Genomic DNA, 25116 nt, shown 5'->3' on the forward strand with positions numbered 1-25116 from the left:
TAACCTTAACACATGTTGAACAGTGATGCATTGCAATATCCCAGAAGTATCTGTTAAGACTGGTCTTTTTGTATTCCAGTTAGCTATGAAAATTGGTGGGAGAAATACAAATTACAATAATTGTGCACCTGAATTATTCCAAACCTGGTATGTGTGTAGTATAACGAGAATGCTGGCTGTGAGCTCACTAGTTTACCTTCAATTTTTGCCCCTGAGCAAAGGAAGCATTTACTTGCTACCAAACAGATGGCTGAAACAAACATCTTTCCTAAATCAAGCTGCACAGGGAAACCTAGAATCTAATGTCGGGTACAACAAGCTACAAGCTAGAAGGATTGGGGGGTGGGGGATGAGGGAAGGAGGAGGAGGAAAAGATAGGAGGTGGAGAATGCCAGTGGAGAGCAGTAGTAGTACAGCCCCTCAGAGTCTGAAAAGCATCACAGGAGCCTCTGGATAAAGATACTCATCCTCAGCAACAAGACTATAGTAGAGAGGATTACAGCTGAATGGTGAAACATGGTGAGTAAGATTTTTGTCATTTGCCTTATTAGCCATTCGTGCAATGGAATTCCTTTTGCTCCGACACCTACAATGAGACTCCAAGGGACAGACTATTATTTTGGGATGATTGCTTGTTTTGACACTAGCATGGAGCACTGATTTTCCTTTATTTCTTTTCTTATACATTTTTGATGTGCACATTCAATCTATTTTAAAGCAATAAATAACTGAAAGTGACAAGGGCTGGCAAGGTTAACACTTTGCTGTCTGATGCAATAGGCTGCTGGACACAGCAAGTAATAAATGCACACAGTTTCCCTTTCAGATACACAGCAGAGATTTCTGTGCAGCCGTTTTCTCCCTGGAAATAGGTTAATGGTTAAATAGCTCACTGTGCTGGAGTTTATTCTGCTCTCCCACAAGGTGTACGGAAAATGTTTCAAGCCAGTACCTTTCTCTCCGCTTCAGGTGCAGAAGAAAAACTGAGCTGTGCAGGATAATGCAAAGGTTTTGCCATGAAGGGTGTCTCCTTTTGTAACGAATTCACCCGTCTCCCACATTCCTCAGTGTAGTTCTCCCCCTGTTTTCCCTTGGCATAGAGCTGCAAGTGCTAGTAATTACTGAAACTGTTCAGATGACTAATCAAAGGAATGAAGCTGGTGGCTAGGAGCTAGCCATTGTGCTGAACATGTAGAGATTCTACAGCTTACATGCCCTGTACAATGAACTGGGGGAAAAGAATGCTTGTTTTTCTTCACCCTTTTTGATCTTTTATATGTACCCAGCATGTTTAAACACACAAAACTGCAGAGCTCTGCATACCAAGGGGTTTAATTTTACTACTGACATCTCAGCTTTACTGAGCAATTGGCAGTGATTAATTTAAGGTTCAGACTTTCCTGTAGCACATTGCGAATAAGATTAAACATTTAATTACAGATCCTTATAGTATTCGGATGTGATGTGTAAGATTTTATTGTGTGTGCATGAGTGTGTTTCTTTAGGTCTTTTAGTGAGAAAAAGCAGAACCTGACCTAAATCTATATTAGATAATGCAAATTATTAGGTATTCTGGGTTACCCAAGAGAGGCAGGTGATAAAGAGGAATGATAGCATGTAACCACTAATAATGACAAGAATACTCCAAGCAGGTGGTATGATCCCAGTATAACTCTGCATGTCAGAGGTTTATTTAAAAACAAACCTCCCTCTGTAACATGAATCGTTAGTGCCACTTATCTCCATTTAAAAAAAAAAAGGAGAAACAGAATAAGATACTGGCAGAGTAATCAGTTTAAGAAGTGAGAAGATGAGCAATGCTTTAAAATCTTCTTTGGTTTCCCCTATGAGGAAAAGTTATGTCTGTCTGCCTTTAAGAAACAGAATTGCGTATTACAGTAACTGAAGACAGAATATCATCATGGTTCAGCAGGGAACTTCTTTGATTTTAATTAAAAATATTCAAATAGTGAAAAAGAACTGCATATTCCTAATAGTAGGAAAATTCTCCACTGGCTTTATTTTGTGACCTTTAGTAAAGGGAGTTAAGTGTTTGTGAAAGTAACTAAATTCTATTCTCCCAAACAGAGCCCCTTCAGTAAGATTATATACTCTGCTTTATGCTCTGTTAATTGATCTAGAACAAGTGCTAAGCATTTTTAATATCCATTGATTTTATATAGGAATCATGGGCACTAAGCCCCTTACACTTGTTTGTTAATCTTTTTTTAGGGTTTTGGACTGGCACCCCTCACCATAGTAGCTCAGCATATCCCTAAATTAATTAGCCAGCATGGCAAGGTCTCCAGTAGGCTTCCTGGAACCTTCAGTTCCATGTCATTTCCTATTCTTCAAATTCTTCATTAAAAATTTGAGAATACGTTTCACTTCAGTGTTTTCTGTTTAAAAAACTCAAAAAATAATTTAAGTACGTACACGTTCCATTATATTCTTGTCCATTCATACCACAGTTTTCATTTTGGAGCAAGCAATACATTTTCAAAAAGCAACCAAGTCCCATTTTCAAAAGTGACTTTGACACTCAGGCGCGTAAGTCCACTGTGCTGAAGTCACTTTTGAAAATGGGACTTAAACACCTCAGACATTTTACCCTAAAAACATGCATGCTGTATTTTTAATCTCAGTTTTAAAAAATATCAGCAATTAAAAAGAATATTGTGCATAAAAGAATTTGTCAATGGATTTAAATTAATAACATCAAACCCTAGGAAAGGGGCAAGTTTAGACATATATAGTATGTGGTTGGGAAAGGCACCTCCTTCTCATGGTGTTACTGTTTAAGAATAAACTATTACATTAAATATAAACAAAAGAGAAATAAAAAACTCCCATAAAATAAATAAAAACTCTCCCTAACTTTGCTCATTTGTAGTCTCCAGTGAAAACCCATCACAAGTATATATATGACCAGAGAGTCTCCACCTAGACAGCTAATAAGATTTTGGAACAAATGCTACATAAGGATAGTACTCCTTTTTCCTTGCCTAGGAGAAGCAGCATTGATTCAAGCTTCTATGCCAAGAGTTGATCTAAATTTCTAGTTCCTAAGCCAGTTTCTGCTATTAATGATAGCTATGCTACCTCACTGATGTCAACACTCATCTCCAAATGGGTTGATTTTCCCAGGGTTGCACCCAAGAGTATTGATATTTTTGCCAAAATGTTGTGGCCCTCAGGAATAATTTTTCCATTTCTGTAGAAAATGCAAGGCAGAAATATTTTCCAGTAAGAGAGCAACTAAAAGTAATTAACACCCACCCTTAAAGTCAAAGCAATTCTTCTAACATCTCTACAGAAAGGCAGTGTGCTGGGATTATTCCCAAAACCATGGGAACACTGGTCTTCCTCACACTTCCAGCATCTCTCTTTTGCTAATACTCAAAGAGTAAACCCATTAATATCCATTCTGCCTAAATCATAAGAGATCTAACACTCAGTGTGAACTTGTGCATAAAAGACGGTTCTTATAAGTTTGATGATGGTGTGTCTTTGAATTTTAAAAACAATATTCTCCAAATCCAGAATGGTGTTTACTCCAAGACTTTATTTCTATTATACTTGCCAGCCTAACCTTTGGATTTAATCACTTGTTTAGAAGCCTGTGAAACCTTAAGACTAAGTGATGTGCATGGTCAAGACCAGTAAGTATGCGTCATTCTAGCAACATCATAGATGGGAAAGGCAGTTTCCCCACAACAGCAGCATAACATTTCTTTAGCTGCAGAAAGGTCTGCATCTGAGACCGTGGTAGATAATTTAACTGTAGTCCAGCAAAGATTTATGGCTCTCTTACTTAAATGAATTTCATAAGTAATCCACTGATGCCAGAAGAAAGGAGATGGGGCAATTTGAAGGAAAAGTACACACAGAGTCTTGCTGAAAGCATAATGGATTTATTCTTGGTGGGCTGGCAGCCAGTTCCAAAGATTTCTGTTATTCTGAGTGAATTTTAATTGCAAAACATATTTCCTTTACAAAGATGGAAATCATTCCCCAGATATATATTTTTATTCTAGTAGAAGTACAAGATAAAAAAGTGGAAATTAAATGTAAGGGTGAAATAATGGAAAATATGTATTGCTATTCTGTATTTGGAAAGAAGCAGAATGACATGTATGACATAAGGATGAAGAAGTACTTTCCAGTCTGTTAGTCAGTCCAAGGAGGTTGCTAGACAACATGTATGAGGGATAAATGTTTTTAAATGACCAGGGCCAGATAACTTGTACCCAAGAGTCCTAAAAGAGTTGGCTAAGGAGATATCTGGCCCACTGATGGCAACTTTTAATAAATCTTGGAATACCAGGGAGACTCCAGAAGACTAGAAGAGTGCTAGTATTATGCCAAATGACCTAAATGACAAGCAGAATGACCCAGGTAACAAGTGGGTGCTTAGCTTGTCATCAATCCCAGGCAAAATAATGGATGTGGGATTCAGTTAATAAAGAATTAAGGACAGAAATACAAGTAATGCCAGTCAATGTGGTTATATGGAAAATAGCTTTTGTCAAAGAAGCCAAATTTCATTCTTTGAGATTACAAGTTTGGTGGATAAAGATAACTGTAGATGTAGTTTACTTTGACTTGATACGGTATGACATGCTGATTTCAAAAGTAGAACTACAGAGAATCAATTAAATGCATTAAGAACTAGCTGACAGATCTCAAAACAGAGTTGTCAATGGAGAATCTTTGAATGGTAGTGTTTTTAGCTGGGTTCTGGGTTTTATATTTGTTTCCGGATCATTGCTGAAATTTAACATGTTCAGCAATGATCCGGAAACAAATATAAAATCACTGCTGATAAAATTTGCAGATGATACTGATTGGCAAAATAGTAAATAATAATTATAAAGGGTAGGGCAGTCATGCAGAGAGATATAGATGACTTGGGAGACTGGACCATTCAAACAATATGCCTTTTAATACAGCCAAATGCAAAGTTATGCATCTTGAAAAAAGGATTTTATCTTGGTTTGTGGCATTAGACAGACAGATATCAGATTATTGTGTACAGTTCTGATGTCCACATTTTAAAACTGGAGAGGGTACAGAAAAGAGTCACAAAAATGATTTGAGGACTTTACAATGAGAGACTTTAAGACCTCAATCCCTTTATCTTATCAAAAAGAAGATGGAGTGGTGATTTCATTGCAGTGTATTCTTTGCTTCACAAGGAGCTAGTAACAGGTGCTAAAGAATTTTAATCTATCAGAGAAAAGCATAACAAAAACCAATGGATGGAAGCTGAAACCAGAAATATTCAAATGGGAAAGTAGGCACAAATGTTAACAGCGAGGGTGATTAATCACAGGAATAAGCTACAAGGGAAGTGGTGGATTCTCCTCCTCTTATATGTCTTCAGATCAGGCCTGGATTCCTTTCTGGAACTTATGCTTTAGTACAACAAGTTAAAGGGCTCAATACAGCAGTAAATGGGTGAAATTTAATGGCCTGTGATATACAGTAGATCAGACTAGATGATGTAATTGTCCATCTGGCTTCAAACTCTACAAATCTATGAAAACCTTTCAGCCTTTCCTGTCGTGCTTACCAGACCAGCCATGCCTTAGACCGCTTTTGTCCCTCTCAAGTGCGCCCCTTTGGGACAGGTTTTGCTACCATCCCTCTCTTTGGGTGCCCATATGGTTCTAACACTCTTAACCTGAGAGGCCCAACTGGGTTTGATACCCATAAGCCTTTTAATCAGCTGTTTTCACAGACCTATGGAGGTAAAGTGACTCAAAAACAGCTTGTCCAAAACATTCCTCATTGTGCTAGGCAGTGAACATATATGTAGTGAGTGCATCTCTGCCTCCAACTTAATTCAACCTTCACCTTTGATCACCTTAGTTGCTCTCAGGCCACCAATCCAGAGAAGACTTACTCTAATACTCCAAACAGCTACCTTTCTCAATATGCCAATCTGCAGGAAAAAAAATGTTCCTTTCTTCCCTAAACGTGGCATTTCCTCCAAAACTATCCCTGCCCAAGGCTCAGAACAGGCAAAATCTGTCCTGGGACAGCCACAGTTTTTCTAGACATAAAAATAATACAACATTGAAGTCTTATCCTACAGCCCAGCAGGGATCTTCAAGCTGTTGAGATTTGCATTTTCCCCAGGAGACCCAGCATCTACTTCTAGCACTAGAAGAGTCTGAGATCTTGGAAACCTCAGGTTGATGACGTTATTAAGTTGCAGGAAAGCTTGCTTCAGCTATTTTTAGCAGGTTTTTATGGCTCCTTCTCAATTCTGTACAATTGGATTCATGGTAAATAACACTTCGCTTTGCAGCAAAGGGGTGCAAAAACATCCCACTAACCTTTTCCTAAAAACTCTAAAATATTTGTAAAGTAACTTTTCTGTAACATCAGTGACGTGTACGAATATGCAATGGTGTAGTGAGGTAGAAAAGTGTTTATTAGCATTCATTACAGATGATCTGAAGAACTCACAATTTCCATCTATGAGTAACATGGCTACATCAAAATCATGCTGATAAAACCTTTATTTATCACCACACCATCATGTATTCCATACTCTACACACTGTGCATATATACAGTCACACATCACCCTAAAGTTTGCCACTATCTCCTGCCTTCCCCTGTGTTATAAATGTGCTGATTATAGGCCATACCAGAGCCTCCACTAAAAATTGCTTTATGCCACTGGATGGCCATGGATCTGGTTGCCTGAAGATTCCCTTCCCCGTTGTGGGTTCCAGGACTGGCTGCTCCAAGAAGCAGTCATTTAAGGTGTCAAGAAACTTTCTTTCTGCATCCCGTCCTGAGGTGACAAGTACCTAGTCAATATGGCTATAGTTGAAATCCCCCATTATTATTGTGTTTTTTATTTTAATAGCCTCTCTAATCTCCCTGAGCATTTCACAATCACTATCACCATCCTGGTCAGGTGGTCGGTAGTATATCCCTACTGCTATATTCTTATTATTCAAGCATGGAATTACTGTCCCTAGAGATTCTATGGTATAGTTTGATTCATTTAAGATTTTTACTTCATTTGACTCTATGCTTTCTTTCATATATGAGTGCCACTTCACAACCTGTTCTGTCCTTCCGATATATTTTGTACCTTGCTATTACTGTGTCCCACTGATTATCCTTGTTCCACCAAGTTTCTGTGATGCCTGTTACATCAGTATTCTCATTCAATACGAGGCACTCAAGTTCACCCGTCTTATTATTTAGACTTACACTTGTCACTTTTTAGCTGTTTGCCATTACAGGATATAATTGAATGGGACTTTTTCATTTGACTGTTTCTCATCAGATCCTACCTTTATTTTATCACCTTCCATCCTCTCCTCCTTACTAGGACACAGAGAATCTCCATTAATGGATCCTCCACTAAGGGATGTCTCTGTCCAAGCCATGTTCTCCTCCGCACTTACCTGTCCATTGTGGGAGGATGGTCAGATTCAGCTGACAGAACATCCTCTTAAAGGCCATGGGCAGTTGCTACAATTTAGAGGAGCCCTAAGACTGCTCCAAGTTGTGTCTTCAGATTGTGCCAAGCTCATGACTCGGGGAGGGTGCATAAAAAGCTGGTTTAAAAACCACCCTTCCTGACTTGTACTGGGTGCAGAAGAGCTGGATCTGAGGCTGGTCCCATGTTTATACACTTCCTTTGAAACACTGGCAGCTATTTATTCTGCTAGGGTAGCTGTGCATGGTTTATCAACAAGTGTTGGATGTAACACTGTGCTGCTAATGTGTCTTTTAATGCGCAGTAATGCATTCTCAATTATTGCTTACTTTCAGGGCCCAGATGATTTTAGTTTTAGTGTATGTGTAAATGATGCAGATCTAGAGAATTTAATTCTAAACTGAGGTTTAATTCAGTGCCGATCTGAAGGGATTTTATTTATTTTATTTTTTTAAAAAAAGAACAGGCCTTTGAATAAAAATCTGGGCCACTCTTTTTGTCCAATAAGAATTTTGTTTGCATGAGAGCTTGCATGATGAGTTTGATTCTGTTCTGAATTATGCAGCTATAATCCCACTGCTTTACTCCTGGTTTACACTGGCATAGGGAGGAGGAGAAACAAGTGCTGTCTATTTATGAAATAATTCCAGGGGAGTGGACTATGGCATAATACTTTTATGAATATTTTATTTAAATGTTTATGTACTGCATGAAAACGTTAACTGTACTGAACAATGTAGCATACAGGTGTAGACCGCAAGTTTGCAATGAACTATGCAATGCATGTGCATTTAAAAGTAATCAATGTACAATGTGCATATGTTTTGCCAATGCATCTGCGTACTATAGTTGGTCATTGTACAGTTAAAAATGTTTGTCAAGCCAATCCAACTGTCCAGTGATATTTAGTGGTGCCTTTTATAAAAGCTACTTTTGACTTTTTTATACTAAAAGTAGTACTACAGAAAACTATAGATTGCACTCTGTGATAGGGTGTAAAAATCCCCCAGGAAAGGTAGGGGTTAGAGAGCTGCTCTGTGCCCAGGTGGCCTCATCGCCTGCACCTGCTATACCTGCACAGGCTGGAGAAGGAGCTTTAAAGGGGGAGCAGAAGCAGCTCAACGTCAGGCAAATGAGCTGACCTACACGCTGGGCTCCTGAGAAGGAGCAACACAGGAGCTCTTGCTGCCTGAGGCCTGGCTGTAGTGACCTCTCCAAGCCTACAAAAAAGGGGACCTGACACACTCTGGAGGTTAGAGACTTTATTCTTGTGTTTCTCTTTTTTGCTTTACCCTGGGGGAAGAGAGGGGACTGGTGGGAAGCGATCCCCAGGGAAGCAGCTGCCCAGCACCCCAGGATGCAGGATATAGGTGCCTACCATTGGGCCCTGGATCTTAGCCTGGTGGAGGGTGGGGGCCCCGGCTCCTCTACCAACCTTTAAGGACGGACAACTACAGAAGTTTATCCTTCAGCAGGGAACCTAGTTGTGGGGAGAAGACCCTGATGATAAAAGGATCTGGGCCATGAGATTTCAATCCAAGACGGAGAGGAGTCCTGAGGCCTCCTGCTTAATCACAAAGAGTCCTCCTCCCACTATTGGACTCTTTATACATACCCCAAAAGGCATAGACTTGCAAATGTGACCTGGCCGGAGGGCAGGGTCACTGGAAGGACAGACTACTGCAGCGCAGAACTGTGGTAATAAAAGGGGGACTCCTGATAGGAAAACAACCTGCCATACCCCCACCCAACCAGTAGGTGGTGTTAGGGTAAGCATGTCTTTTTCACACACTTCAGCAGAAGCAACAGTAATTCAGTTTCCACATGCATTTCAAGCAAATGACCAGTTCACGATAAACAGGCAGGGATTGCTTTGCAGAGATTTTCCATGTAAAATGAAAATCTCTTGTGTTGTATTTTACACCCTCGGCGCTTCCCCCACTTGGGATCTTCCTCATACTTTGATCTAATCAAATGCATAAGTTAATGAACCATCACCTCCCCAAAGCAGGCCCTTGGCATAAAAGTTCTCCAGTGCCACTTCCAATTTCAGAATAGCATCTGTTCCCTTTGAGCTGCTCTAGCATGGCCTTGATCCTGTATCTGAAAGCTCAGCAGCTTGACAGTTTCAAAGGCAATCAGGCCAACTAGCCACCAACCTAGAGTGACCTGTTCTCCCTGCTATTTCCTTCAGACCTTTGCAAACCTTACAAGCAACACCCCGTGTTTCACTTGAACTCATTTTCAAGCAACACCATGAGTTATTGACTGAAATCTCTTGCAAGAAATACAATCAGTTCTAATATTACTGATTCCCCCCCCCCATCCATTTCTCTAGATGTTCTTCAAAATATACAAGTTCTAATGGGGTTCTAGTTGTTTGGGAAACATACCCCAAATCCATATGAGTCCTTTGTTAGTTGAAAGCACACTGCTAGCCAGATTTTAAGATTTCATTCTGCTGTTTCCTCTACAGAAACAAATGTGATGAAGCAGCATGGAGCTAAGGAGAGGAAAGACCTTCATAAAATCAAGTTTGCAGCCGACTTCTGAGAAAGCGCCATTGGTGGACGTGATTCCTACAGACAAGGATGATCTAGGAAAAGACAAAAGGGTAGCAGTCGAGGGGAGCAAAAGTGATGTGGTCCTACCGGCAAGATTGGCCACACACAAAAATGGCCGATTTTCTAATACAACAACAAGGAGCGGGGCAAGTGAAAACATCTTAGCACCATCTGGGTCTTCCTACAAACTGGTAAGAAAAAGTAAAACCCATGACTGTGTGATAGGGGTAGACAAAACAGAACGATGCAGCCACAGTGATAAAGCTTACAAGGAGGGCTTTTCAGCTCCAGAAAGAAGTAAAGGGCGACTCGTCAACAGCAGCAGCTTTTCCGGGGTGGGGAGCACCCTGAATTCTAGTGGTAAGAAAGAGTCTATGTTCAGCCCAAGCCAGTCCACTTGCAGCAGTCAGCAGATGATAGATTACAGAAACTTTGTGCCACAGATGCCTTTTGTACCAGCTGTAGCAAAAAGCATTCCCAGGAAGAGGATTTCCCTTAAGAGATCTACAAAAGGGCTCCGGGATATATTTCACATGAAAAAAAACAAACCAGAGAGCCTAACACTGCTAGTTGAGAAGGGCAAGAGGCTGCCTTCTCCAGCATGGAAGAGTGAGCTGTCAGGCAGGCTTGGGAAGTATCTTTTCAAACCCAGAGAAACCTTTGCAGCTGACTGTTTGGCACAAGACCTCTCTGACAGCGAAATGCAGTCTGATTCCTCCTATGACTACTGCAATGCTCTGTGTGAAGATGTCGCTTCTCTGAAGAGCTTTGACTCTCTCACTGGATGTGGGGAAATCTTTGCAGATGAGAGCTCTGCTCATTTGGAGCTGGAGAGCAGCAAAGAAGTGCTGGTGAGGCGATCCAAGCACAAAGAGAGCCCTGCCCTGGGGTCTTTTCAAGGGGGGGTGGAACAGCTGGCATCCCCTGCCCAAAATGAAGCAGCTGACTTTGTGAAATTTTGGGACAACATCAACAAGTCAGTGCGATTACATCAGAGCACGTTATTTGATAGGAAGTTGTTGAAGATACCCAGTCCTGATTTGGAAAAGACTAAACATGAAGCTGCTGCTTCAGTGACTGACCTGCTGGTGTCACCTGATAAAGATCCTCACAGTTCCAAAGAAAGCTCCATAGATACAGGGACACCAAAAAGTGACCACCAAGAATCCACCTCCACCAGTGATGAAGGATACTATGATTCATTCTCTCCCGGGCAGGATGATGAAATGAAGGAGGCTCAGACTCCTGGGGTTCCAGGTAGATTTCCAAGAGACAGTTACAGTGGCGATGCACTTTATGAACTATTCTATGATCCTAATGAAGCCAAAATAAGCCCAGTCCTAGACGATGAGCTGTGTATGTCAGAAAGCATTTCAGAACAGGCCATTGAAATCCCTTTGTCAATTTACAGCTTTCATGTGGGAGCGGAGGAGAATATGGCTTCACAGCCAGCTGTTGACATCATTAGCCAAGGGTTTCTTCACAGCACATGGAAAGGTAAGGAATGCTTGTTAAAGCTCTGTGATACTGAACTGTCACTGACCATGGGGATAATAAACTGGCTGCGAAAAAACCCAGGGTTGGTTTCCCCCACAGACCCGATTAGGAGTCCCGAATCACAGCTGGAAAAAAGTGGTGATCCATTGGTCTCCTGTAGTCCCAGTCCATGCCGGAGTGAGCACATAGCAGCTGAGGAGGAAAAACAAACCAAGGGAGAAACTGATATTTCTAATCCAAATTCTTCTTTGGCTGATAACAATGACATGTCCCAGATGTGTTTAGGGGGCGTGGCTGAAAAAGACCGAAAGGAAGTTTCTTGGCCTCAGACAGCTAATGGGCATTCTCAGGTAAGGGAGGAAAACTGCCCTGAGGACTCGTGTACTGAATCTGGGCTTCAGGAAGCCAACAGCACATCAGGTAATGTGCCAAGATCACAAGCTATTGGAGACACTGTAGGGACCGGTTTGTCTGAAAAAGAGAAGATGCCAGTTTCAGGAGAATGCAAGGAACCTGGAGATAAAGCCCCATTAATGGGTGACCTGAGCACGGAGCCTGCTTGCCAGAGCTCTCAGAATCCTTCGCTAAATGATAGCCAGGAAGTGGAATCCTGTTATTCTTATATGACTGCAGCAACTTCCCCAGTAGATTCCCTAGAGACAGCAGTTGGCAATACAACAATATATCATTCTTTGTCTATTTCCTGCGACAAGCCAATGCAGCCTCTTACTCTGAGACACTTTCAAAACTACATCAGCCCCACACAAAGGGAAAGTGACACTACTATAGTGCAGCTTCTGGAACGTTGTGTCACTCAAGTTGCATCCTTAAAAATCAGCTATGAAAACAAACATCTGGAAGACAAATGCATCGGGAATGAAATGAACAACATAATTTGTAAGATGTCTCAATACAAAAACAAAATATTGTTGCAAAATGAATGCAACTGTATCACCCAGAGTTTAGAATACCCTGGTCTCCCTCTCACAAACCAAGATAATTATGAGACAAGCCTCAAAGCCAGTAATCCATATCAGTTGAAACAAAATAAGGAACTAATTTGCTCTAAAGATCAGAAACACAGAACAAATATCCTAGATCATATGAGTCAGGTCACCGGGAATAAGATAAATTTTGAATATGCCCAGCTAAATAATCAAGCCCTCTCTTATATAAAAGACTTTAGACTTGAACCCAGTCCAAGTGACTCTAACAGCATGACACCCCCTACTAGGCCAACATTTTTACCTCTCTTCAACTCCGTTTGCTCGGCTGTACCCAGTGATTTTTCCCAAACCTGCACAAACAGGTCACTGGACAAACCATTGCAAAGTAATGAATCTAAGCAGTGCAGCACAACCTCATGCAGTTACACAGAGGGATACTACCAAGGTCTATCTGAAGGGGCCACTCTTCCTAGTAACCCAGAGGTGACAACCACAGACAGAGCAGGGACTGACAAGAACCATCAATGACACACCACTGTAACAAGGTAAGTTCTTGCAGAGAAGATTGAAATAAAATGTGAAAAAATGAAGTGTTAGCCATTCCCTTTAAACAGAATTAAGGCCCATTACACCTGGTTCTACTGAGTACTTTGTGCTCCTCGCAGTTTGACCAGGTTCTTAACATCTACTTTATAGAGATAGTCAAAATAAGGAAAGAGTTAAAATTGCACAGACTCCCAAAGCTGAGGGCCATATATTGCCTTAGGTAAGAGTCAAGTTCCTGGACAGGAATGAGAGCTCCATGCAAAGGTGAAGGAGAAACTGGGTCTGATTCTTCATTCAGTTAAACCACATTCACTCTCATGTAACTCCATCAAAATCAATAGTGCCTAATTGTAGAGCATTATTCTACACATGTACATTGGGTTGTTAAAACAGTGTAATATATGGTACTAGTGAGTAGTTCACAGGGATTGTTGCACACATTTACCTAGCAATTTTCCAGAAGGTACAGAAAATTCAGGAACATTCCTGATCACAACTGCAGAAACTGACATATCTGATACTGGATGTCAAAACATGGCGGCCATATATAGTAAGTGTACAGAGAACTGCATTCATCGCATAATGCTAGATTTTACAAAAGTTCCCTCCAATACTGATAATACAGCTTTATTTGCAGATTCCCCTCTTCTACAGAGCATCACTACAAGAAGTTAAAGTAGTCTGGATATCTTGCTTGCACATGGAACATTAACTGCATTTCCTGAGTTCTAACATTTTTAACTCTAATGTCCCTGAAAAGTAACATGGCCTCAAACCACAGATTATTTATCATATTGAGAACAGCAGGGCTTAGGGGCCAGATGAGAAAGGGGCCCCATTGCGGTAGGTGCTGTACCAACAGGAGAAACTGTCCCTGTCTCGAAGAACTTACAGTCTCCAGCAAACTGAACTCCTCAGCAATGACAATTTGAGAGTGTATTCCTTAGTTTTTTAAATAACCATAAAATGGGACTGTGGAGGGAAAGAAGTTTTGGAGAGGGATTGCCTTCTTCAGGTCTGTAAAGGGGGACCTCACTAAATGTGCACCTCTTAAGATCCTTAGGATGGAACCTGTCTTCTAGGGACCCAAGGAGGTGTGCATCGGAGCAGGCTCTGCCTGGCACTGACCTTCTGAAGAGCTTTGTGATGCTTGCTGGGACTGCACAATTTATGCCTTGTAATACCCCTTTATAAGGTTTTATGCTTGGGGGGTCTCCTGGGAGCCTTCAGAGCTTGTGCAGTGTGTGCAAAAGGGCTGCAGAGAGAAGAAAGGGTCAGGGGAAGGAGCAAAGGAGAAGCTCAGTGCTTCAGGAGAAGGAACTGAAGAACCCTAGCACTTCTTTGGCTTCTGCAGCAGGCAAGGGTTCTGTAGCTCACAGCAGCAGGAGTCCCCTCTGCTTAACCCCAAGTGGTTTGTCAAGTAGAGAAGGCAAGGAAGGGAGAGTGCTCTTCCATGTACGAGTCCTAGGCTTGTAGAGTTCCTGCCCCTCCCAAGCCTTTGGAAGCTCAGTCGCACCTTGCTACCCTTTTGACAAGCATCCCAACAGTAGCCAGAGGGTCGCACATTTTGAAAGCTCTCAGCAAAGAAAAGGGCCAAAGACTTCCTCCCCTCCCCCATACAGTGAAAACCTAGGTCTCCAGCAGTCATTTGATGTACTCTGCGACTATAATTGCTAGTTAATAACTTCTGAAAATATACTTTATTTTACAAAATTTTGGTGATGGGCACTAGATCTTAATCAAGTAAGGTAAGGTGCTTTTTAACCCCTGCTGCTTTACATTTTTTTGTGTCAAATGGATTTAGAAAAAGGTGGTTGTGGTACTTTTTTGAGCAGCTCTATTTTCAGAGTGTCATAATTCAGGAAACCCCTTTCTCCAATGATTTTTACATTTTGTAGAAAATTTTTACCTCAGGCCCAGGGCTAAAACTGCTGATTTTGAGGCCAATGTGACTGTGGATTCTGAAGGGGGGCCAAAATCAGTTATGTAAAGCATCTTAACTATGGACCTACCATCGTCACTCCAATAACCAAAAAGAAAAAAATAATCTTGTATCGATTGGCCCAGCTCATCATCAGCTAAGTGTTCTGCTCTCTGCTATTGTACTTGTAATGACAACCCAAGATGGCTTCTTTTTCCACTATAGTTCCCATAATTTCAGTTTGCACCTAGCCATGAAAGAACAGATTGTAGCTCTTGGAACTAGCTGCTGCTGTGAGATTCATAATTAAAAATTCATAATAAAAAAAGGAAGGATTAGCAGTCAAGAGTTGCAACAGATAAGTCCCCAATGCTGGCCATATCTGCCTAGCATTAGATCAGTGGACCAATATTTACGTTTGCTTGCTGTTTCTACTTTATAGTTGAAATTCACTTGTAAGGCTCTGCTATGCAGATCCATTAGTTCTCAAGCTTGGACAGTTTGAAGAAATTCTATTTCTGATGCAGGAAACAATCACTGTCTGCTAGAAAGGGAGAGCAGAATTGTAGCTGATGTAACTGTCAGAAGTGGTAATACACTGTATTGAAACACGATATGAGATATACTGCAAGTAGACATTACTGGTCTCAGGGCATTTTCTACTGCATCATATCAAATGGCAGCTGCTATATGCCACCATTTGTCAGTGTGGATACTTGCAGCATTAGGGATATAATAGAGTTCATATGCCATAGCCCATGCCCCAAAGAGGTGTTAATATTTGCTCTTTGCAAAAGGGATATGCTAGTTTGTGACAGAAGATTTGTCTAACAAACAAATAGCATACACATTTTACCAATTTAAAATGTAGATGGAATTTGCATATTTGTGGGTTGTGTGCTCAAATGCATAATTTCAGGGAATCATTTTGCTACAGCCGCCTTCATGGTTTTACACTCTTACTGAAAATGAATTTACACAATTATTAAAATGGTATTTAGCATGGATGTTAGAAATAACGATGGTGGTAGCTATTAACTGTGTATCATGGAATTTTCCTATCTGGATTCATCTTCCCTGGTCGTTCTAGATCCCACATTAACAGATGGCTTGTGGGTTCATTTTGGATTTTAATATTTTGGAAGATGACTGAAGATCTCTACCATATTGATGAAGGTGGGTGTGGGAGAAGGCAGAAAATAAATGCTACAAAAAATATAACAATAAGAAAATACACCTGCTCTGGGCAGGACTGCTTAAACCTAGAGAGTTTACACATGACAAAAGCTCTAAGGCTGCGATGACCTCACTATTTTAAAATGTCATGCTTGGGAAAGGCACTGTAGTGACAGTCCTAGAGACTGAAGTCCTTGGTATAGCCACAGAACAAACGCTGCACTGGCAGCATCAGTGCAGGCTTCCTACCGATAATCTTCCACCCTGACCTGCATGCAACCTTCATGCATCCAACAGGCATGGAGATGTTCAAACCTGGTGGTGATGGTACTTGAGATCTTCAGCTACAAGCACCTCACCTGCACATGTTCCAGTTTCCCCAATGACTAATGACCCTTTGCTCCTCCATCTCTCCAAACTGGCACATGCTTTCTCCTCAGCCAGGTGAGACCAAATACACCGCTAGCTCTCTTCCTGAATTCTCTACCAACACAGGACCTCCCTGTACCAGCAGCTCTCCTTCTCACCCTCACCTCCCAGCCACTGAAGCCTGATGACTTTGGCAATGAGCATGACAACTGGGAGAAACAGCTCCAGAGCCTCTTCATTCTCCCCCTCAATTCATGGTGTGAATTTGCAAATCCCATTTGTAAGTTACACATCAGTGGAACATGACCAGTAATTCCTAGCACAATAGGTCTGCACCTAAAGCAGGAAGGGAGTGGTTTAACATCCTTGTTTTGAGATGTAGAACATGGGTGTGCACCAGTGGAAGTTACAAGTAAGAAATACTCGGTAAGAGATTGACAAAAGTATTAAACAGTTTATGGGTCAGTGAATAGACACAACCTTACATGGCACTCTAAATTTGGGTTCCGAGGGGTCATGAGAGCAGGCAGGTTCCAGACATTTGGGCCTTCCTCTGAGAACACCCTGGCACTGGAGGTTCTGAAGCAGCAATCCCTCAGTTTGAACAGGAGGAGCTGCTGGGATGGCATTCTCCTGGAGGGGAGTTGTCAGGGTTCCCTTCCCACACTGAACTCTGAGATACAGATGTGGGGACCAGCATAAAAGACCCCGTAATCTTATTTCTACCAGCTTCCCCAAGGCACAAATCCTTTCCTTGTCCTTGGACGGTACTGCTGCCACCACCAAGTGATTTAGCCAAAGATTCAGGAAAAAGGGCCACTTGGAGTCCCTGTTTCCCCAAAATATTCCCCCAAGTCCCTCCATCCCCTTTCCCGGGGAGGATTGAGAAGAATATACTAACCAATAGATTAAAGTGAGCACAGACCAAACCCTTGGGCTTTTAGGACACTAAAAATCAATCAGGTTCTTAAAAGAAGAACTTTATTATCAAGAAAAAAGTAAAAGAATCACATCTGCAAAATCAGGATGGAAGGTAACTTTACAGGGTAATAAAAAATTTAAAACACAGAGGACTCCCCTCTGGACTCAACTTCACAGTTACAAAAACCAGGAATAAAACTACCTCTTAGCATAGGGAAAATTCACAAGCTAAAACAAAAGATAATCTAACGCATTTACTTGCCTTTACTTACAATTTCTGTAATTTGAGATGTATCATTTCAGGTATCTCTTTAGGAGCTGGTTTACCTGCTTGGTCTCTCTCTGTGTGTGTCCTGAGAGGGAACAAAAAGAGAGCACAAGCAAAACCTTCCCTTCTCCCCAGATTTGAAAGCATCTTCTTTCCCCATTGGTCCTTCTGGTCAGGTGCCAACTAGGTTAATTGAACTGATTAACCCCTTACAGGTAAGTGATTCTGTACCTCTGTCCAGGAGGAATTTTCGATTATTGCATACATAAAGTTTGTTACCCTTCCCTTTATATTTATGACAGGAGACCACGCCCCAGGAATTGACAGCAAGAGCAGATTATGGACAGAAGTAGAGAGAGCTCAGCTCTCAGATTACTGGGCCCACATTTCTTTTGGGATTCATAGATCTTAACATATATTTGGAACTGCCCTCTTAAGTGAAGAGGTAGATAGGGCAGAGTACCAAGCACTTGTAAGTGCTCATAATAGCTCATCTCATTTGAATGCTAAGCCCTTGCATCATATATCGGCTGATACGTTTGGGTGCCTTTCAATGATATCATAGAGTGCATTGCAATAATCTAGTTTTAGGATTAGAAAGGAAGAGATGATTGCAACAAAGTCCATATCAAAGAGGAATGACCATGCATCTTGGCCAAGTGTGTGTGTGTGTGTGTGTGTGTGTGTATAAAGAAGACAGTCCAGCACAATCCATAGCGGTCATCTAGCAAGCAAGAAGCAGCAATGGGTATAATATGACCCAGATACAGCAAAGTGATATTGTAAAGGTCAGATATACATCTCCAATAGAAGGCATATTCATGACTAACTCTAGTGTTTTCCCTTACCGATCATCTTCACTTCCATCCTCTCTACCTTAAACTAGGCAGTTGGCTCCCCTGCACACACCCTTGTATCCTTAAGGCACAGGAAAAGCAGAGATGCAATATTTGGGTTTGACAGAGAGGAGATGTAGATTTGAGTCTCACCTAGATATTGGCAACGCGGTGGGCTAAAATATACCATTATCATCCGTAGTGGCTGTAGCTACATATTTAACAGGTGGAAAGAAAAAGATGGAACCCTGAGGAAATGCACCTGAGAGCCCTTGAGCAGAGAAAGAGTGTAGTTACACCTTCAAAGGCCTTCCCCTCCACTTCCATATGATTCCACAGCTGAGTAACCTGAATCTTGTGGACGACAGCAGTATCCAACACGGCTGAGAGATCTAACAAAATCAGTATGGCTATGTTAGCCATGTCCGTTACCAGTAGAGGCGGGGAGAATGAATGCTAGAGATGAGCCCTACTCACAGAGAATGCCATGGCAGCAATAGCTCCCTGCTTAAAATGATAATTCTTTTGCTTGAGAGCCCTCATTGATGGTAGCATAGAACAGGGAAACAGGTGATCTAAAATAATGGATCTGTGCTCCAATATTGGCAAGAAGAATGTGCATTTCAACAGAAATGCCTCCTTTTCTGAGGCTTATGCATTTAATAATTGAGCTGCCCAAACCTGTTTGCATGCAAGAAGCAGATTCTAAAAATCTCATCTGACAGAATAAGACACACCCTACTCCTGAGACAAAACGTATCATCATCAGGTACAAATTTACTGCTAGAGACATATGGTACCATGTAACAAGAGAAAATGGAGAGTAAGGTGATGGGCCACTGCCTTTACTAGTGCATTTGAATGTTAGTCACCATGTGCCCAGGCACTAGGGCTAGATGCTAAATTAAACAATTTTCTTCTTCATTAAACATTATGGCTTCCGGACTTGGCTCTGTATCACTCTACTGTCTGCATCTGACTTTTCCACGGATCTTTACTGTGTGTAAAATCAGAGCTTCGTCAGAAAGGGGAAGAGAAGGATTTCACCAGCATATTTACCAGGAAAGATTTTTAGACATACAGTTCTCAACAAAGATGCTCTCTCTCAGAGGACAGATGCTCTATAACAGTGTTAAATTTGTTTCATTTTGAAGCAGAAGAGATTGATTTGCCATTCTGCCCATGGCTGCAGTAGCAGGGTTTCCATGGTTACAGTCTGATAGAGATTCTTTTTCTCTCTGGCAGCCATAGAGGGCTAAATTATGATCTCAGCTGCACCAGTATAAATCTGAAGCCACTGGAATTACTCCAGATTTGCACTGACAGCAGAATTTAGCTTCTAGTGTTCTGCAGCCCTGTAATCAGGATTTTCACTGGCGGGAAACCAGGTTCTGTATTCAGCAGGTGTGGCTAAGGCACAGCGCAAGCAAAGCAAACCACTGTGTGTTACAAATGAGAAGTGCAGATGAGCCAAAACCCAAAATATAAAAACACATCAACTGACTGTTCAATGGCTTAGCAGACCCTCCTGCCAGTTAACTGCAAAAATTCAGATCCGGTTTTGGCTACCCAAATGAATTACCTCATAATATCTGCCTTGGATTGCACCAAATATTGTTTCATCAGTATTAAAAATGATTGCTGTAGTGTGAAGAACACTCCCCTCCCTTCTTTTTCCCTTGAAACATAGGAAGGCACAGACGAAAAAAATCAATGTCAGTATCGAATCTATTGAGCAGACATTTTAACCAATACCAGTATATAAGAGGATTGAACAGAGCAGCTGGCTCATAGAGAGAGTAGAGCAGAAGGACTGGCTGAGGCATATTCTGTAGCCGTTTGATTTTGTACTTACCAGCCAGCTAGTAGCAAACAAAGGAATTTTGTTGTTTTTTTTCTTGGGAGGGCAGGCAAGGAGGAGAGTTTTCAGTCTCTCTTTTAGAGTAACAGCCGTGTTAGTCAGTCTCTCTGTACTCATCTGTAAAGTCCTTACCCCGCCTCTATTTTTAAGTTCCTTTTAAAAGCCCACTTCCATTGTGCTCTCTATATAAATTTTTGTTGATTTGTACCAAAACTTTCCATTTGGAGGTACTCCCCTTTCCTGACCTTTGTCTGCTTGTCTGTGCAGTCATCCTTAGACTGTGAGCTCCTCGTGGCAGGTGCTTATGTTTCAACATAACTGCACCTGTATTTTCCTGCAGTCCTCCCTTGAAGACACCCACCTAAGGTTTCTGGCTCCCAGCCATCACCACTTTTGGGCAGAGACCTGCATCTTTCGCTCTCCTGACCGGGTTTTTTTAAGGCTCCACAACTCCCTGCCTTACGTTATGGTATCCCCAGCAAGCCCTTCTGCCTAAAGGCTAGCGCCTATGCTTTGCTTTCTCTCGGAGGGCAGTGAACAGTTGCAAGTGACCATACAGCTCTTTCTAAGCAAGCTCCTTTATTCTTAAGGGAAAAAAACAGAAAACATGTTAATAACCAATTACAGTTCCTATACACATACTAAAAGCTTACCAGGAGTCACCCATCAGTCTTATGGGGTCCTAGTAGGCCAAAAATCTTTCTAACGGTTATCCATTTGTTGGATCAGAGAGAAGGCCCCAAGTCAGTTTAAACACAGACTTTTTATATCAAAAGCCCTTTCTTTGTCTGTTGGTTGCTGGAAAAAACAATCAGAACCAGTATATGCAAGCCTCCCCAGGGAGAGGTACCTCCCTGGAGGCATTTATTATTTAAGTGCTTCACCTTAATCGCCCCCTACTGTTTTTAATTCCTGGAGGAGCTGTGGCAACCTTCCCCCTCTCCCCCCACGAGTTACATATAATCCCTGGCTCACAGTGGTACATAGGCGTTCATACACTTAACACAAAATGGTCTTCATAGATATTTCATGGGGTTGTAATGTGTGTGACGGGCCACACCTTGTTGTGTATTTGGCATAGAAGAGGCACTACCACAGATCTACGCTGTTCAGTGCGGATACCAGGTTAGTGATTAACAGAATGCTAATGCAATACAATACAGAATACCTCACAAATTAATTAGACTGGTGGTGGTGTTTCAGAGAGATCGCTTGCACAACCGTCCTAGGTGACATTGGAGAATACTGTTTTCACATTTTTCTTGTGGGGCAGGGGGAACCCACCAAGCCCCCATAAAGACAACATTTTAAATAAAACCAAAACCCCTAGGCCTGCTTCAAAGGTTTAGTACTGCTCACTGAGAAACCTCCTCTATTCACTGTTCCTCCCCACCCCTGCGGGTCTGACTACCCTGCAATTGAAGCTTGGATAAGCATACTGGTGCTAGCTTTTCCTGCGCCAGCATGGCTAAAAATAGCAGCGTAGTTGCAGCAGTGCAGGCTTCGGCGTGGGCTGTAGAAGCAGGACATAGACCCTGGTATGTAGTTTTCTTCCTGAACCTTGTGCTGCCGCATCAATACTGCTAATTTTAGCCATGCGAGCACAAGTACATCTACCCGAGCTGCAATCACGCCTCAGATCTCAGTATAGATCTACTCTGAATCACTATTCTAGTCTCTGCTGGTTTTCTTTAGCCGAGTTTGAGGGTCTCCTGATGCAATTTGGGGAGCACAAGTTTTGTCACGACATTCCTCATTTTCATTGTTTGGTTATTTCCTTTAAAAGCAGGTCACCTCTGGTTGAGAGCTAGAAAAGGGGAGATCGTGTGGGAGTAGACAACATAGCAAAAGTAGTACTTCTGTTTGCAACGGGAAAGTTTTGCTAGCAGGTAGCAGAATACTTCAGTGGGTAACTTTCTTCCTGAACATGTAGCTATTTTATTCTAGAAGTTTCAGTAACATGTAAGTCAGGATGTATCTGAAATGGTATGTATCATAACTAGAGTGATGAGGCATTGTTGTAATCATGAGTCAGTGATGGCCAGTTGTAGCACAGGAAGCATGCATAATTAACTGTACTTAGTATTCCTATCTAAAGGGAGCACCCAAAATTGAGCACAATTCTCCATCACCTTTATTAAGAAACAATTCTAGTCAATCCCTTTAGTGGCCACTTAAGAAAGGTTTCAGTGTGTATATATAGCTATGACTTGGCAAGTCTCTCTCTACTCTGTTCCAAATCAAGGCATGTGTGTCTCATTTAGTAACATCTGTGCCTGTGGAGGCAGGTTCTAAGTCCTTTATCTTAGACCAGCGCTTGGACTCTGATGCTGACAGTACGGGGAGCGGATAGTGCGTGACTGGAGAGTCCCTTTACTGCATGAGGCATTAAAGCACGGCTCCTCTGTCCCTCTGTGAGCTCTTTGGATGAGGGTTAAAAATGTCATGGCACTTACTGAACGTGACAGGAGACAGTGGTGGCTGTTGCCTAAATTAAATAGTGGGTCTGCAGGTAACTAAGGGCCTTTTCCCCATAACCTCTTCCCCTCCCTTGAAGGCTGATTGATATTTTCAAAGGAAAAACTGGGACATTATGATGGGGTGTCACAGGGAAGCATTTTGGGGGCATATGGGAGATGTGGGAAGGAAGAGGCTTCCACTTTTTCTTCCTATTTCCCCATTCAAAATAACAAACAAAACAAACAAAAACAAACACTGGGACATTTTACAATCAAGGACAAGGTATGAGGAAACAGTATTTATCCCTCTGTCACCTCTTCACTGATCTCTTAGCCTCAACCTTTCCCCCCTCCCCACATCTGGCTCTAACCCTCCCATCTCCTCCATGCCCACCAGTTCTCCTGCTCTCATTAACCAACTGTGCTCAGCTCTCCCATCTCACAATGTCAGTTCCCTCAGCTCCCTCCTATCCAACCCCCACCTGCTCAGAAGCCCCCCTCCTCCATACCTATCCCCTCAAGGCAGAGAAAACCAGCTTGGAAAACACCCCCTCAGCCCTGGACCATCTCCCAGAAAACCCTTCAGGACTCTGACAAATCATCCCGAGGCTCAGAAGCCTTCCCTCTCCTACCTAACACCCACCACCACCAGGCTCAGAAGGCCTCTCCATCCCCAATTCCTACTCGTTTCTCAGCCTGAAGTTGCACAGGCAGCAGGGAAGGATTGTTTTGCACAGGGTGGGAAATGCATAAAACTAAACTGTACAATTGCTACAACAGGCCAGCTGTAATAGATGCATGGTTCTTTTCTTAAATTATTTATTATTATTATTACACTAGAGATATGTGCTGACTTTGTGGAATCCCACCCTGTAGCAAACTGCAAATGATTGTGCATGAAATGAAAATGCAGCGGTCTGCGCACCAGGAGAATACAGCTAGCCCTGCACACTAACTACAGTGCTGTGGCCACAAAAGCCAACCAAGTTCAGACAATTAAACCCTACAAGGCAACAACAAAACCAAACTTAGCACTGTGTTCTCAGTTCACATTTGCACAGGGGTACATGACTACACAAGGTGGAAGGCAGTGGAGAATCAGACCCCAAGATTCAGCAAGACTAAGGGTTATTTTTCCTCCATTGCTGTGTATTGAATATGTCATGGGCACGTTTCTGTCCTTATTAGAAACAAACCAAGGTGGCCTCTGGACTACACTATTCAGGAGATCAGATGATAAAAGGACCTAAGTTCTTTAAAGAGTAGCTATAATATAAGGCACTTACACAGCAAATTATTCTTGAACTGTTAACTAATGAATTAACATGAACAGTTTGTTACTTGCTTATGTTTGCAATATAGTTGGTTAAAAAACAGGAACATTTTTCATGAATAATGAACATAATGAAACTTTTCCTTGACATTTCAAAACCTGGAAATTTTTCACAGCTCTAGTTTGCAGTAAATTTTACTTTTCCATAGCACTTCAGCCCATTTGTGTTCTGATCGAAAGGAAACCCATCAATAATTTTCCAACATCGCTTAATGCAAATGTCAGGCATCAATTCAAATTTTCATGCCTTTCAGACGTTCTTTTTTCAGAAAGATTTGTGCAAGTGAATATTTGCTCATAGGAATGCTCACGGATATAAAGCAATTTGTTTTTGCATATTTACAGTACTTTTCTTGCAATATTTCCCAGCTCTAATCATTAACAAAAAGTGTAAGGCATAGGCTTATTTAATACTGCAGCCTGATCCTGCTCTCATCGAGCTCAAAACAAACTATTATTGACTTCACTGGAAACAGGGTAGAGTACTGTTTATAATTGCAGACATTCACTGTAATTAATACAGCAAGAAACTGCACAAGAAATTGTCACAACTGCAACTTTGAAAGAGATGTTTTGTATTTTGCATTCTCAACTATGCTTTTAAAGAAATATTCCCTGGGTGGTGGTTAACTCTGCTTGCTGATGCTGCACCTTGGAACTGAGAAATGCTGGCACATCATCTTATGTTTTGTTTTCTGTAAACGTCAAAAGAAGCCCTTTTGTGGCAGAAAATAGAAAACAATTCAGGAAAATAGGAGCTGCTGTTCAGTCCATTACTATTGAATACAGGATGCTGCAGTTCACAGCACTCAGACAGACAGAGGTTGGATTTCCTTTCCTTTCCCATTCTTTCTTGCTTTGAATGTACAATGAAGTTGGTTTTTGCTCTGAAAAGCATTAAGCAGACTGTTGCTATAGCAACCAACTCCCTGAAACCCTTTTTATAAA

General features: G+C 41.7%; 1 protein-coding gene across 4 annotated transcripts in view; it reads left to right on the forward strand.

Annotated features, from left to right (window-relative positions):
- Nucleotides 1-383: 383 nt before the first annotated feature.
- The window catches only part of AMER3 (APC membrane recruitment protein 3), a 66240-nt gene continuing 41507 nt past the window's right edge, over nt 384-25116 (forward strand). For 3 of the 4 annotated variants that reach the window (XM_074964002.1, XM_074964004.1, XM_074964003.1), the window contains exons 1-2: nt 384-519; nt 9947-13023. In XM_074964002.1, the coding sequence (XP_074820103.1) occupies nt 9968-13006 (3039 nt within the window). In that variant the 5' untranslated portion in view covers nt 384-519; nt 9947-9967 and the 3' untranslated portion in view covers nt 13007-13023. The remainder of the gene's footprint in view (nt 520-9946; nt 13024-25116) is intronic. The other variant, XM_074964005.1, reaches the window with a different exon arrangement.

Source organism: Natator depressus, chromosome 9 (assembly GCF_965152275.1).
Source record: "Natator depressus isolate rNatDep1 chromosome 9, rNatDep2.hap1, whole genome shotgun sequence".
Classification (NCBI taxonomy): domain Eukaryota; kingdom Metazoa; phylum Chordata; order Testudines; family Cheloniidae; genus Natator; species Natator depressus.